General features: G+C 35.5%; 1 protein-coding gene across 8 annotated transcripts in view; it reads left to right on the top strand.

The window, feature by feature from the left end:
- The window catches only part of ELMO1 (engulfment and cell motility 1), a 562,024-nt gene extending 545,528 nt beyond the window's left edge, over positions 1-16,496 (top strand). For 7 of the 8 annotated variants that reach the window (XM_087713089.1, XM_087713086.1, XM_087713087.1 and 4 more), the window contains 3 exons: positions 9,350-9,432; positions 13,020-13,097; positions 15,324-16,496. In XM_087713089.1, coding sequence (XP_087569215.1) covers positions 9,350-9,432; positions 13,020-13,097; positions 15,324-15,524 — 362 coding nt within the window. In that variant the 3' untranslated portion in view covers positions 15,525-16,496. The remainder of the gene's footprint in view (positions 1-9,349; positions 9,433-13,019; positions 13,098-15,323) is intronic. The other variant, XR_015696387.1, reaches the window with a different exon arrangement.
- The last annotated feature ends 931 nt before the right edge of the window (positions 16,497-17,427 follow it).

The following is a 17,427-nucleotide window of genomic DNA, read 5'->3' as shown; positions in this document are numbered from 1 at the left end:
AACAAAGGATCATTGACAGAATAAAATGCATTGCCTTTCGATTTTCGTCATTTTCACAGCCAAGAAACTGCATTGGGTTTTGAAGGATAAAGGGGAATCCTGGGATGGCAGTTATTTCCGTGAGAAAATTTTATTGGAGAATGTCATTCCATTTCTCAGTGATCCAGACAATGTCTTGGTGGTTGGTGAGGCTGTCTTTCTTCATGACAAAGCTCCTTGCATGCGTGCAAATGCGACTCAGCAATTGTTAAAGGAAAACAATGTCGAATTTTGGGGCAATGACGTCTGGCCGGGAAATTCGCCAGATCTCAATCCGGCAGAGAACATTGGGGCCATAATTAAGGATGAAGTGGAAGCTCTGATGATTCAGGAGCAAGGTCAAAATCGATATTCGGTTGAAACTTTGAGAATGAATTTGGAAACTGTTGAAAAATCTGGAAAATCGAACGGAACTGTTTGAAGATTTGTTGTGTTCTTATCCACCTCGTTTGAATGCTGTTCGAAGGGCTAATGGTGGTCATACTGACTATTAAATCGTGTCAATAAACTCAGTTTTTGATGGGCTTTCGAATGGTGTATGAATTATTTGTGTTGTTATTACAAGTGTTGCTGTGACCCCCTAGGAAAAGGTTATGCCCCGCCCTGTAGAGACATTGAAAAAAGATTTAGCTGTTTTTCTTCAAGTACAATATTTAGGGCCCCAGGTACCCCCACCAAAGATCTTGCAGAAGACTTGGTTAACTCCCATATGCAGGATAAGGAAAAGGAAAAAGAGCCAGAGAAACAGTTAAAGAGTCGGATAAAAAGTGGCAGTCCTCTCAGAAAAACAGTCCCTCCCCAGATAAGGCAATGAGAGGAAAAGGTATCAATAAAGAAGAAATCAGAAAAGCATCCCTCCCTCAATTACAACAATCACATCGCTCACTACAAACCCAACGGATAGCTTTTAGAATCCAGTTGAATGGACTTAATTATGGACGTTGGAATTCCAGAAGTGCAATATTAAATTCCCTAAGCCAGCTTCTTCACGTCACAGGGGCATGATTGATCTCCGTGCTGTGGAGAGGTTACCTGAGGGCCCAAATTGGAAGCAGATTCTCCTGTGATTCAAAATGTTATTCAAGATGAAGGCATATTTAGCCTCCTTCCAAATCTTTCCCATCAGAGTCTTTGGTGAGGAAAGGGTTACTCCGTTAATACCAGCTTGCGGGCTCCCAAGGTGGCTGCCTCCTCCTTATTTTCAACCTTGGAAAAAAGAGAGGACAGTAGGAGTCAATCAGCCCTGCTCGGAGAAGAGATACTTAACAGCACAGAAGCTGGTATCATTAACGCTTTTGGCGCTCTCCCAAGGAAAGAACAAGACAATATATTATACAAGTTAGAAAATTTAAAGAAATCCTTATTGGTCACGATGGACACAGCAGAGCCGCTTATAGATCTGGTTTCCCCAATAATTGAGCCTCTCATTTCTACCCCAGAGGACAAGGGATTACATGAATACAAGATTATGGAAAATAGAAGCCAAGACCCAAACAGGATATTAGACATCCCAGTAGAGATGGAGATGTTTTCATCCCTGTGTGAATATCCCATGACACTTTCAATAGCTTCAGCACCAAACCAAAAAACTGAATATCCCATGACACCTTCAGCACCTTCAGCACCAAACCAAGAAACTGAGAGGCAACCCATGTCAGAGCCACCATCTCAAAGAATGAAAGACGACCTAATAACGCCTTGTCCTACACCCAGGGAAAAGGCATCGGAATGGCAAGCTCTGTTAGCTGGTGCTAAAACCTCTTACCCTGAACAAGTTCCTCAAGAGTCTACACATGACCTAGATGGGTCCTCCCATTCGGCGTGCGATGACACCTCAATCCATGGTAACAACCAGACAACTTCCCTTTGTATAAATCAAGTTTCCTGATGAGCTGCAAAAGATGACCCACTTTCCCTTATAACCTGGAATATAGCGGGTTGGTCTATTCCATCAAAAGACCAACACTTTTTTAACTATATATCACAATTTGACATCCTCTTCTTGCAGGAAACCTGGGCCTCTACAAAGATTCAGTTAGATGGCTATTGGGTCAACTCAATCCCGACTGTCCCAAGCAATGTGGCGGGGGAGAGCTAAAGTGGGTATTGTGACATTAGTTAATACATCCTTGCAATTTAAATGTGTACCACTGCCACCTATCCAGCCATGGGTTGTAACTACATTACTCTTATTTAAACAGGTGGAGATTTTGCTTTTTAATATCTATATTCCTCCACAGTAGGAATAATGTGATTAACAAGATTTGGGACATCAGAGAAGATTTTATTATTGGCTGTTCAGCCAAATTCCCCAAAGCTGCAATAATTATAGGGGGGGACTTAAACGCTAGAATGGGACCAAATGATCAAGCATTATTTAATCATTTTAAGATTCATTATGATGAAAATATAACAGGAGAATCTTTGCATTCCAGCATTCCAGACAATTTAAAGACCCTAAAGCAGGTTTGTGTGTAAGACAAATGACTGTATGTTTGGATCCTTGTATCCTTAAGGGGCCCCATGGGGTGACTTTCCAGCAGAATATACATATCGGGGAGCAGGAAGAAAATCCACAGTTGATTACTGGATAATATCATATGACCTCCTGAAGTTCTTACAGAAGATAGAGGTAGACTCGCAACTGGAAAGCAATCATAATACAACACTCCTTACTCTCACATTGCACCAGAATTCTCTAAAGGAAGGCACAGCCTACCTACCCAGGTTAGAGACTCAAAATACCCAGGTAAAAATTAAATGGAACGTGAAAAACGCTAAGGAAGTTACCAAATGGATGTTAGCCCCTGAAACCATAGAGCTACATACATCTCTACTAAGAAATAAATGTGGAGGATCTTACCTAGAGGGGTTTGAATCCTTTTAAATTTGAATTCGGTTCTCAGTAACAGATCACTAGCTCACTCCAAAAGGCCGATTTCAAAGAACAAAATATGATTCGATAGAAATTGCATGCAACTAAAAAGGATATATAATATGGAATACAAGAAAAGTAAAAGTGCCCCCTTTGAGGAACACACTTACTACTTAAAGCAGCTGAAAGCACAATATAAGAACCTTCTAAGAGAAAAGAAAAGTGCGGCTCTGAAGGAGTCTTGGCATAGACTAATTATGGCAGTCAGGACAAAAAATACATCCCTTTTTTGGTACATCACCAGGGGATTGGAAAAAACTCCCCTACCCCCAACAAATCAGGTTCCAATTCATGCCTGTAGAGAGTATTATAGGGAGCTTTACATAGATCCTGACTATGTAACCAAGGAGAGCCTAGCTAGTTTGGACCAAACTCCTTACTGGCCCCCTGTTACACCAGAAGAGATATCCCGGTTGATTAGAGGCTTAAAGGCTAATAAGGCACCCGGGGCTGATAATGTCCTGCCAGAAATAATAAAAAAGAGCGCCAGTTGGTGGACTCCACTTTTAGCATCACTGTTTACATTTATAGATAAAACAGACCATATGCCTAGAGATTGGGGAGTAGCAATTATTATATCAATTTATAAAAAAGGTAATATAAATGAACCAGGCAACTATAGACCCATTAGTCTTCTAAGTGTTATTAGTAAACTGTATGCCAAATACCTAAATTATAAACTTTAAGATTGGCTAATTTCAGGGGGGGATAATCAAAGACGAACAAGCTGGTTTTAGAGAAGGAAGATCTACGGTGAATCATATCTTGGTACTCCACCATTTAGTACAAAAATACAAATATAAAAAAAATCCTCTCTTTTTGTCGCCTTCCTTGATTTTAAGCAGGCCTTTGATTCAATATCCAGGATCACCCTCTGGGAAAAATTAAAATGCACCTCTATTGATAAATGCCTCCTCTTCCTCATACAAAAATGGTATGCCAATTCTACCTTGAAAGTGAGGTGTAATCCCCAAGGGAGTTTAACCGGCTCAGTAAGGGTACAAAAAGGGGTACAATAGGATTGCATCCTGTCCCCCTCCCTCTTTAACTTCTATATTAATTCCCTGGTTGATCTCTTACAGAACCCTGATTTCCATCCTCCTAACCTAGCACAACACAAAGTGCCAATTCTCTTATATGCTGATGATGATGCTATCATTTCACAAATCCCTGTAGGACTGAAGAGAGCAATTAGGGCAACACTCGGCTATTGCAGGCAAAACAAGCTGGTCCTTAATTTTGATAAATCAAAATTTTTAGTTTTTGCTAAAAGACCAAGCCAATACTCCTGGAAAATAGAAGGACACAGTTTGGAACAGGTTAGAACATTTAGATACCTTGGAGTGGTTTTCCACTTGCAAGGGACATGGAAGGCACACCTGGATTACACATTGCAAGTAGTTAATAGGTCCTCAAATGCAATTAAACATTTCTTTTATACAAGTGGAGGTCAGTTAGTACCTGCTGCCTTAAAACTTTTTGAAGCCAAAACATTGGCACAGATTCTATATGGGGCATAAACAGGAATCCTTGCAAAGAGAGACTTGCTAGAAACCATACAAACAAAATTGCTGCGAGCCATCTTAGCTGCACCCAATGGAACTCCAAATGCCCAGTTAAGAATTGAGACAGGCATGCCTCAAATTCAGGTAAGAGCCTGGAAGATGATGATCATTCATTGGCTTAAAATGCATTTCTTTCCAGAGGGACTGTCCCCACTAGTATTGACTGACAATTTCCCCGCCCCCTGGAAACAGGCAATTGATCACAAGCTGGGCTCTTATGGGCTCTCACTGGTATTCTTAATGTCCCTAGGTTTTGCTCAAGCAAAGCAAGTAGTAATTAATATAATAAAGGACATGGAATTCCAAGAACTAAATAGATTGCCTTTCCACAGTAGGGACAGAATCAAACAGGGTGTGTGGGAATCAGCAAGATATCTAAATGACCTGATCTTCCCAAAACAGAATAGCTTTCTTCAGAGCCAGATTTAACATTCTTCCTTCAGCACTCCTCCAAGGCAGGTATAAGAGAACACCTATAGCAGAATGGGTTTGTATATGTGGTAAAGGAGAAGTGGAAGATAATTCGCATGTTCTATTATACTGCGAGCTAGACAGAGCTTGTAGGTCTGCACATATTCTCCCCTTATTAGAGAGATTGCCAGGGAGGCAATCTAGGCTTTCTCCTCCAGGACACTAACCCGGTTACCACGTATGCAGTGGCAAAGTTCTGTGCTGCTGCAATGTCCATAAGAAAAAAATTGGCTACAGAAGTATAGTTGTCATCTTGTACCAATTATCTGGACATACCTCTAACAATCTTTGGACCATTGTATTTACTCCTATACTTAACAGTATTGCACCCAGGTAAATCAAGGAGTGACCCAAACAATCTGAGAACATGTATGTTATTTTCCATTTTTAACATCAATACCTTTTAATTATATCTTAATGTCAGTATTTTTTAACATAGTGTAAAAACTAATATATATTGCTGGTCTTTGACCATAATAAAGATTTACTTACTTACTTATTACTTTGAATACATTATTTGAAGACTTCGCTCTCTTCAGAAGATTATGATTCTGAGAAATGTGGAATGAAAGAGAAGAAAGAAGAAGATGACCAACAGTAAGCTGGATGGACAAATTTATCAGTGTGATCACTTGATTGATGCAAATCATAATAATGATAAGAGGTTCTAAATGTGCATTAAATGTATTTACATAAAGTTAAAAATGGATCTTAAAAATCAACATGGAAGAGAGGTGAAAGAAGAATGAAAGTAAAAGTGCAGGGGAAAATACTATCAATCTTCAATGGAAAAAATATTAGAAGATAGATTAATGTCCAAAAAGAATCAATGTGCCAGAGAAGTCTGAGGAATTGCACTAATGGGAAGTATAAAGCAAGATGCTTTGTAGAATAATGAAGTGAAAGAGGCTGTTCCACAAGGTTCCACAAATGAAAATACTCCCAATGAAATAAAACTCCAAGGCTAGCGTTTCCTCAAAGTTCCACTTTATTAGAGATGTCATGTCGGCACATCTGGGAAAACCCGAATCTGAAAGTTTCCAGGGCTGATCCACTTTTCACTGAATGAAAGGAGACTGAATCATCACTCCGTGGCACTACGGGTTCATGGTCCACGAAGGTGAACATTGGCTGGTCCAGGGTTCATCTGGGTGACTTAGTGCTAAGGCAAGGGGTTGCCCCACTCATGTTAAGCTGTCCGAATTGGTCTGGGAGGCCGGCCAGTGATTGGCTGCATGATGGTGGTGGGAATCCCCAATCTCCGGAGCACCTATTTCTCGGATGCTTTGGCATTCTCCACGTGGGTCAAGGCCGATCCCACAACCATCTGTGGTTCCAACAGCATCTCCTGAGGGGAGGTGATTCTCGCAGCTCTGCCTTGGAGGGTCAGGTCCGGTTGCGAGGTTCACCAGGAGTCAACTCTTTGTGTCTGGCTCCCAACTGGCGTTCCCTCTCAGCAGCCTCCTCCATTTTCCCCACAGCTTGGGAAGAGTAGATGGTCTTGACATAAATCACCAATCCATCACCTATGGTTCCCCCCATGGGCTTCTTCTCTTCCACCATCTTTCCTGAGTTTTCATGCTGCCCGGGTTCGGGTCAACGCTGGGGCTCAGGACACCGGACAGCACCCCAAGGTTCAGGGTAACTGGTAAAGTATTTTTAAGGGAGATTCAGGCTAATGTCAGGGTTCCAAAAAACACCCCCAATGAAATAAAACTTCAAGGCTTGAGTTTCCTCAAAGTTCCACTTTATTAGAGATGTCATGTTGGCACAAAAGCGACCTTGACTTTCTAAGAAAAATGTTGTTATGGCTACTTATTCCCCAACTCCATATATTTCCCCCTCAAATTTTTCCACAGTAGAAAGTGTAACAGGCCTGAAATCCAAACCAAAAAAAAAAGAAAAAAGATGGCTTGCAGGTCTGACACTGTGGATGAGAAAAGAATTCATATAAGATAATGTTTGCTACAAAATATGAAGAAAAACAAAAGGTTTGTACAATTACTGTATGTAGGGAGGAAAGGATAGTTATGAATAAGAAAGGAATGATTAAAAAGTTAAATAATTTAGATGGAGATAAATAAATATATTTGTAAGCGTGGTGCTACTTTGCTTTCCAAACATAAACATGAAAGCTGGAACATCTTATTTCATTCATAAAAAATCAAAATATGAATTGCTATTACACCTCACTAAAATGGAGAAAAATATGAAACAATATATGTTCTTAATATGTTGTTATGTTTCATGGGATGCTTTTCCAAAGAAAAGATAAACATTGGTTGTTAAAAAAAAGCGAAAGAGGATGTTGCTATATGTCTTGTAATAATTCCACTAAAATCACCTAACACTGTGATGGCAAACCTATGGAACACATGCCAGAGGTGGCATGCAGAGACTGCTCAGTGGGCACATGCAGCATTGCCAGCTGCTCTTCTTGTTTTCGGCTCATACATGCCAGCTGGTCTTTGCGAGTACCAAAGCACTGGAAAATGGCCTGAAAAATGGCCCAAAAACGGCCCAAAATGACCAAAAAACAGGCATGCGTGAACCGGCCAGCTGGTTTTTAGGTTTCTGGTGCTCTGACGCGCGCAAACACACACGTGCACTTATGTTCCAGTTTGGGCACTTGGTGCCGAAAAGGTTTGCCATCACTGATCTAGCATAAGCATTCTAGATTCTAAAGTGAATTATTCTAAACTAAAAAAATTAATAAACCAGTAGTAAAAGGAATTAGACTTTTAACTAATATAGCAACTTCATTCTATCGGCAACATCACTTCACTTCCCAATGATCTGTAATATAAGTAACAGATGCAGCACATTTATTTCCTTTCCCCCAATACTGTTCTGATACATTTTTCCTACTAATTTCAGTACTCTTAATAATTTGAAGAGAAGTAACTCTTCCAGTGATAATGCTTCCTCTGCAATGCATAGGACCAGAATATAATGTTACTGCCATTAAGAATGGCACTAAACATGTGATAACCGCAACAAGATTGGTATATGCACAAAATTGGAAAAACAAAGAAGAGGTATTAAAGAAAATTTTGATCTGTGCAGAAATGGACAGACTGACACTAGAAATCAAAAATAGAGATGAGACAGAATATTATGAAATTTGGAACAAAATGTATCAATGATTGGAAATGAGGAAAAGGAGTCGGAACAGAATATTTTGAGGATTGTAAAATTGGAAATGGATAACACATAGATAAATATATAAAGGAGGAAACCAGTACCACATCAAGAGGTTTATTCCAGATGTGCAAAATAACTAATGACAGCAGAAATTGATTTCTGCTCCAAGCTATTAAACTTGCAGAGGCATCTGGGGGAGGAAATTTGAAATATCTAGCCTTTCAGCCTGCCAGCTGCTCAAATGGTTGCATTTGTATGATAATAGGTTAGATCATGTGTGGAAGTTACTGTATGTCTTTTTGTTTTTATTTTATATTATGTATTTTGTGTTTTTATATTTTTATTGCAAGCACCTACAATTATAGTGAGACAAGCAGCTTGAATAAATAAGTAAAATAAATATAATTAGTTGTACACTGGCATTATTTTCTGACTGCATTATATGCATTGTTTTTAATAAAGGGTATTTAGAAAAAATAAAGGCATTTATTTTTTCTAAAGAAACAAATATTAAACTAATAGAATGTAGTTGTCTAAATATATTATCTAAAGTGATACAAACATTAATTTGTTTTTTAACAATTATTTGCTAAAATGATGATGTACAAAAAAGATTCTGTTAAATTATTACACAGTAATAATTATTATTATTACAATTACTACAATAAAGAGGAAAAATAAACCATGATATATAAATAACACAAATATGTATAAATATATATTGTAGAAGGACTAAGTTCAGGGACAAAGAAGAAGCAACATTTATATTAATATTGTACTTACTAGGGAATAAGCCCCACAGAAATCAACAAGGTTAAGCTCTCACCTCACAATCAGGATGTTGTAAGTTCGATCCCAGGTAGCAGCAGATGTATGGTTTCCTGCTTGGGCAGTGGGTTGGACTAGAGGACCTGCAAGGTCCCTTCCAACTCTGTTAACCTGGTAATCTGATTAATGAGTCAACTTGAACAGATTCATTTCCACGGATTTTGGAAAGCAAAATGGATATTGATAGTTTTATCAGTACATTTAACAGTAAAATCGATTAATTCCTGATTACCTCTTTGATTTCTTTCACACACCAGAAATCTCACCTGGAATTAGGGATGTCATTTTTAACACTACTTTCATTTTACCTCTTTAATGCCAAGTGCTTTCTTTCTTACATTCCTTTTTCCCCCCTTATCTGATACAGTGCCTGTGGCAGATATAAAAGCAATTGTTACAGGGAAGGACTGTCCTCACATGAAGGAGAAGGGAGCCCTTAAACAAAACAAGGTATTATTTTAAGTTAACACGTCCAGTAACTTTTTAGTTGTAGAATTTTGACAAGTGTCTGTTGTTCCTTCTGCTAAAAAGAGTTTGCTCAGTTCATTTTAAATATTCTTTTTCTAATTTGTTCATTCACCTATCTCAAATTCTAAGAGCCTTTAGCCACACTTACTAATGGAACACCTCTCCATAAAACCCATGTACTAGATATCTGGCAGTTGATATCTAGTATAATAACATATAATAATACAATAAAATAATACAATATTCCCTGAAGTTCATCATTACATAAATTGTGGACAGGCTGTGTTTAAGTGCCATTGATGTCAAAATCAATTATTTTGATTTTGAAATTATTGAAAGGAGTTTGGACCTAGAGACTCTAATGTACATTTATCCATTTTAAGTCACACATAATCCCAGATATAAAATAACCTGTCATCTTAATGTAATAAGCTTATCTTCCTTTCTCCAAAGTACAGTTAATCATTCTATCTACATCCTACTAAAACTCTAATGTCTGTTTGTAACCTTCAGTTGGGAGGAAAGATGCCTTAGAGGGCCACAATTTTTTGAATTAAGATACCTCAAATGGGCTAATTTACAAAATATTGGGATCCATCACTCCTGTGGGACTGAAATTTGGGGAAATTGTGCCCACTTTAGCACCACTGTGCTGTTGCTGCTGCTGTTGCTTCAGTGAACCACATTGTTCAGTCAGCCATGGCCACATCATAGCCATTTCAAGTGCTCCCTGATAGTTAAGCCAGAAGCCAGAAGGAAGATCATTAAATTGCTCAGATAAGATTTCCCCATCTACACATACAGTACTTCCCACCATTCACTCACTCCATGCCAATAACTTACATGTCTCATGCCTGCTCCTCAACCTGTGTCATAACCTTGTGCGGGTGACATCTCTTATGTCCCTCACCCATTCCTACTAACCTAAGCTGTCCCACATCACTTCTTGTGCATCCCCATGCATTCTGCCATCTATATCACACCCCAATACTAGTAACTCTTGCACACTTTCATGTACCTTTCCACGTTGCATTCCTGCCTGCCATTCCTGACATGTGGCAATTCTCACACTCCCATTCATTCTCTCCAATAACATGACATTCTCGCACTTCCCTGTGTATTCTTCCCAGCCTGCTCTACTCCTTCAAGCATCCCTTGCTCCAGATTCATGTTGCATCACTGAACAAACATCCATTCCTTCTCCCACTGGACAGGGACCACCTTGAACTTGCAATTTTCTCCCAACTTCTCCACTGACTTGAAAGCTTCTCACAAACAAATTAAATGTGGAAGCTGGTAGGAATTTGAGGAAGGAAGGAATATTTGCAATACTGGCTGCAGCTTCCCTCAAGAAAATTCAGTGGTGAAGCCAGAAGGCAGTCGGAGATCATACTCACTCCACTGCTTTTTTTGCCCACCTATGGTCATTTTCTCTTTTTAGCTAATGAAATATGAAATGATGATCCATTGAGTTACAGATTGTCTGGTTCCGGCTAAACAGAGCTTCCAAAAAGAACTTTACTAACATGCTTAGCAACTATTTTCATATTAAGGCTTTGGCAATAGCAGAAATGCTACTACTATGAGTAGAAAATGAAGTATTTCCATTTGCCAATGGCCAATTTCCCTTTACTCAACAGGAAAAATTAGCAACATATAGATGGAAATTGTATATCATTTGTAATACTGCCTAAGTCACATGTTCTGTGCACTAATCTTCAGAATTAGTTTTAATTACATCTTGTTCCATCTTGTTATGTTTTTTAAAAGTTTTTTTTTAAATTGCCTAGCCTTCTAATGTGATTTTTGCAAAACACACACACACACACACACAATCTACAAATTAAAAACTTCAGCAGTCTATTTCTTAAATAGGCATTTAAATCAAAGATGCACTGATTTAATTTTAACTATAGAATTTATTTAATTTTGCTTATTCCCCAACATCTTTTTGGCAAAAAAAAACATTGAGGGAAAGAGATCTTGAATCTTTTCTTAAAAAAATAATTGAAGCATGCCAGGACATTAATTTCTTATATTACAAAATGAACAGTACAACACTCAAGAAACTGTTAAGAAATGTCCATAGTAAAGATAGATACATATTTCTTTAGAACATCTTTCAGCTTCAAGACTAATGTTGGATAGAAAGTAATTTTTGAACTTGTGCACATTCAGAAAAAAAAGGACAAAACTTTCCACGGGCCATAAAGATGGCCGAGGACTGAATGACTGAATTCTCCTCAACTTAAAAGTTAAGATAGAAATTTTCTTACCACCTAAATACAATGTGACACTGGTGATTGTTTGACTAATGTAGGGGACAAAGGAATAAGAGTTTTACAAATGAAATAGTACACATAGCAAGCACAGATAAGTCAGTCAGATGAATACCATGCTAGAAAGTAGCACACATCAGAAAATTCATATTGGTCGGATAATAGAAGAGCCATGTTTTTTTTAATTCCTCCTTTGTGTACTATGATGACAATATGGCTCTTGCTGTCTCTTGTTCATTTAAAAATAATAATAATAATATTGGCATAGAGTTTTCAATAGGAATTCATATCCATCATCTTTTTTGTTGCAATTCTAAGAAGAGATATGCCATTTAATTCTTTCACATATATAAAAGAGCTCTAAGAAAAAGAGGATTGTACACTTACTTGTTCTTCTCTTTCACTTGAGAATGTTTTTAATTTTTAAAAGAGATCAAAAGTTCATAAAATACATTTTAATGGAGGAAACAAAAGTGCTTTCTGAAGTATAGTTGTATCTATAGGCCATGAATTTCTTCACACAGAAGTTTAAACACAAAAACATATTTTTATTATTATTTTTGTTCTCCATGTACAAGGGAATGACTTGAGTTTTGCAATTTAATATTTTTCAATTAGATTTCTACTTGTATAGCAAAAAGTTTCAACATAGGAAGAACATGGAATTTACTCAGTTCCTCACATGTAATACTTTCAGTGTTGAAGAAGAAAAGCAGAGTAGCATGATTCAAAATTATTAACTGTATCTCATTGGGAAGATTGGAGATCATTGGAAAATGTGCAGAACTGGCAAAAATAACACTGTACATACAAAATAGAAATTTGACCAAACTCAAGAAAGAATGGCTTCCATATATATCACACACATTATGCAGCAAGGCAAATATAAACATTTAGAACGGTATTTTTAAATTTTATATTAATAGATAATACAAGTTGTTGGGAAAACAAAATAGGAAGTCAGAAAATATTGTTTTTAGAAATGTTTTTCTTTTTCCTTCGTTTTCACTTTACAATTCATAAGCAACGACATAGTGACTTTGTTACTCAAAAATTCCTTTTTAATATTATGTAGATAAGTCAATGTATTTAGCTTGGTATCAATTTTAATGTTATATTGAGCATCAGATGTATAATTAGAGTATATTTGCCATTTAGACATTATCTATTGAAAATGCATATTTTAATCTTTTTTTAAAATGCACACAAGACACACAAATATGTGTTAATTGAGACTAGGAAATACAACTCTAATCCCTTTTTTACTTTATTATTATTGTGTCTTTTCAGGAGGTGCTTGAACTTGCTTTCTCTATACTGTTTGATTCAAATGGACAGCTAAATTTCATTGCACCTGACAAACATGAGGTAAATGTATGATTTTTTAAATTGAAAAGATGAATAGATAATTATTCCTTCTGGTCACTAGTTGAGTTAAACAGCACTTTACCAAATTCTTTCTTGGGAAAGAGAGGAGATAGGTAGATCAGCTTCAATTTTTCAGATTCTAACTTCATTTTTTAAGATTCTAGAAATTGCAAATTCGTAATGATACTTCGAAGCAGAAAGGCAGAATTTCTTAAACTAAACTGGAAATTCAAGATGACTAAAAATTTCAGTGACACTGATAATTTAAGAAAACCAACAGTAATTGATACCTTATTTTCAAGTTGGCAAAATAGTGCAACAGCAACCAACTATAATTGTAAAAAAAGATTAAATGAAATTAAAATATATCCTGTACTGTTTGCTTTCACAAAAAGGGAGGAAATCTTTCCCATCTTCTAGAAGGTTACTAATGAAGAAGTCAGATAGCTCTCTTGTAAAAAGGAGTTATAGAGTTCATATAAACAACTGAAAAGTTCATTCTCTGATTCCCGTTCCTGTTCTCTGGAATGGTTCAATATACTTTAACCAAAAGGATCTCCCAAGAATGGTAGCCAGTCTCTGACCAATAATAGAACTTTGAAATTTGGAAATAAATTATAAATCAGTTTACAGAAGCTCAGCAATATTTCAAGTATATGCCACCAGGGCTAAAATTAAATTTTGAATATATACAGAATATATACAAAAATTCTAATTATAATTTAGCACTTGCTAACCTGGTTCTCCCCTTTTTCTTGGTATCTAATTGGAAATAGGATTATATAAATTATATTATTGGTTTTCATTATTTTTATACTGTAATATGTATAAATTACCTAGAGTCCACTAATTCCCAAGCAATAGATAAAACAAATAAATTAATTCAGCAACTAAAATAAAAATTTAAAACTATAGGCAACCCCTAAAATAAATTTAAAATAACTTTTAAAAAGTGGCTCTCATTGGTCTGGAAGATTTCAGAACCATCCCCAAGATTAAAGCCAACTCAAGAAGGAAGTTTATTGAACAGCAGGACAGCTAACAAAGACCCTGTCCAACCAACATTACAAATTTTATATTATACAGATATTCAAGATTAGTGACAGTCCTTCATTGGGGCAGTAAAGTAACAGGAAATAAGTAATCAGAAAAAAGTAAACACTATTTTTCTGTTCATGTTTCTTCTTCCCCTTGTGTGATATTCATATACAATAATCTTTTATTTGCTTGCTTTTTAACTTCAGTTACACATTGCAAACGCTGGTTATTTTTATTGTATAGCATGCAGTCAGCTAAATTTAAAATCCATCTATTGGCATGGAATTCAAAACAATCCTTTATAATATAAAAACTGTTATGGGTGATTATAATTTCTACTTACAAACTAGGACATAAGCCAATGTAACTGAAATCTTTATTTTTAGGTTGCCTTATTTAAATACTTTTCTTCGCAGTTGCATTTAATGGCTTTTAAAATCATCTTGATGTTTATGAAATCTCCTTTAGCTGCTGATGTTTTCAAACAATTTTTCTAACCTTGTTTCTCTGGAGCTATTGGCTTCAGTGATATGGCTTCTCTTTTTATTTTATTTTTTAAAAAATAATGAAACAGATTGTTTTACTGTACTGTTAATGATCCCAAAATTCCAAAGGGCCTTATCCTTAGCCAGAGTTGATGCCCTCCCAATAGCTGTTACTGAAAAAATCCCATTCAAACAGAGACTGTCAATTCAGTGGAAGAATAATTGAATTGATGAAATATGTAACTCTGTATTTCCCTCTCTATGTAGATGCTCACCAGAAATAATTCCCATTGTTTACTAAATAACATTGTGGTTCTGATTTGTTTTATCTCAAGATTTATCAAAGAAATCTGATTTTATTTCCATGACCCTTAATTATGTTAATTAAGTGTCTTTTGTATTTTATTTTCTTGTCGATAAATATTATAGACATTGCAAGCACAAATTACTTTTGCTGCTTCTCTCTTCTCAATATGTTGATTTTATACTGAAACGATTTAAAAAATAACTTTGCTGTATAATGTCATACTCAAACACAATAGTATGTTTTATTTTCATCCTAGATTACCTAGGTTACCTAGGTTATAACTTAAAAGTTTTGATATTGTAAAAATATTTTGTTAAAATATAATTACTGAAATGGCATGGTATTTTGGATGGATTTATAAAAGTCAACTCTCCTTCTTCTCCCCTCCCATGATAGTACTGTGTATGGACAGATGGTCTAAATGCCCTACTTGGAAAAGATATGATGAGTGAACTAACACGTAACGACTTGGATACTCTGCTCAGTATGGAAATAAAGCTGCGTCTTCTGGATCTGGAGAACATACAGATCCCTGATGCTCCACCTCCTATTCCAAAGGAGCCAAGCAACTATGATTTTGTATATGACTGCAACTAAATCAATTGTAAATCCTTAGAATTACAGTTAGCAACTGGAAAGGTGTTTTTTTTAAAAAAAGAAAAGAAAAAAAACCAGGAAGAGAACATGTGATGCATCTTGGATTTATGGTTATAATGGAACTGTAAAAGAGCTAGTTCTCGTTTTGCTTTCTGCCTGTTGTTCTTATCCACTGCTAATGAAAAAACATCACTTCCATTAACATTTTACTACTGGGAAAGATCAAAAGAATATTTCAACATAAAAGGTGTTACCAAAGGAAATTTCTTATTTTTTTTAAATGCTGGAGCACAGTTCCAAATTAAAAAGACAATGTGACTTAACAGCACAATCACCAAACTAGATCCAGCAAGTGCTTTAACAGATAAAGCTACAGTAAATGAGGAAATGAGAGTTGTTTCCCACTTCAGATCTTTGAATCAACAAGATATCTCAATAAAAATGATTATTACCACTTCCAGCTTCTAAATTGTTGTAGCTATAATATAATTCACCATTATCTTTATTATTAAAACCAGCATCTTAAGTTAAGTGAATGGTTTTCTTTAAAATTCACAGATCATATTACAGACATTTGTAATCCCTTAACAAAGCTACTTGCTCTTTATGTCCTGTTGTATAATTATATATCACTAACTGAAAGCAGTGGGCATTTTTTAGTCCAGGCTGTGATTGATTATTTTGTTTGCAAAATGGCAGATGCCATAAATATCAAAAATGCTGTGTTCAGGATTATGTTGTAGAAATGTGCAGAGTATTATAAATTTGCAATGTGCTTGGATTTGTATAAAACATTTGAACAATACTTACCAAATTTATATATAATCAAAAACAAAAATAATATTGTGTGTACTTTAGTTTCAAAAAATACCTGTTTTGAATTCTATATTCTACTTGGAACATTCCCCTTGGAGAGAATTTACGCCAACATTCCCATCAACATTGCTATGAATAAAACTGAACTTGTGCTTATGCCTGGAATTGTGTTCTTTTCATCAGGTTTTCATTTCTTTGTTATCATTTTTTTTTCTTTTTTGGGGGGGGAATTTTTTTATTTTTATTAAACAAACAACACACACATGAAAATAATCATCTTACATTACATCTTGTAGATAGTGTGTTAATTGGTTACAATTAGCTTTTGTGCATCTCTTCCACAGTCATTACTTACATTCATAAAATGTCAAAAATTCTTAATGAGTCTTACTATCAACATATCATAGTTCTCATTTGACTGAGATTGTTTTAATGTCCTTTTGCCTAGAATAATCCATGTTTAAAAACATAATCACTTAATGGCATTTCATTAATTATTACAAAGTCATCCAATAGCCTTGAACCTTTATAACATATTCTAAACAAAGATTAGTTGACAAAGTTTCTAAGCCCTTTTCCTCCCCCAAGTCACTGTTTACAATTTGTGTCCAGGTTCCTTTTGTTATGGTAGTATGTATGTATGTATGTATGTATGTATGTATGTATGTATATACATACATACATACATACATACATATACTAGTCTCCCTCTATTTATTTATCAGCACAAATACAACAAAACATTATTTTTATATATATATATATATATATATATATATATATATATATATATATATATATATATATATATATATATATATATATATATATATATATATACATACACACACACATACATACATACATACATACATATACATACACACACACACACATACATACATACAGACACACATTACATTTCTAAACCTTTTTTCCCCAAATAATTGTTTGCAATTTATATCCAAATTCCTTATATTAAACCAGTACATATATATGTCGTTAACTATATCTCTTATCATTTCATTATTATTGTTATCATTAATATTTGTTAATTAAATCATTTATTACTTATATCCAGCTTCCT

The sequence above is a fragment of the Thamnophis sirtalis genome, unplaced genomic scaffold (assembly GCF_051295495.1).
Source record: "Thamnophis sirtalis isolate CommonGarterSnake01/CBP01778 unplaced genomic scaffold, rThaSir2_p1.2 scaffold_4, whole genome shotgun sequence".
In the NCBI taxonomy this organism is placed as follows: Eukaryota; Metazoa; Chordata; class Lepidosauria; order Squamata; family Natricidae; genus Thamnophis; species Thamnophis sirtalis.
The sequence above is the reverse complement of the archived record's forward strand: the minus strand, read 5'-3'. Positions and strand labels throughout refer to the sequence as shown.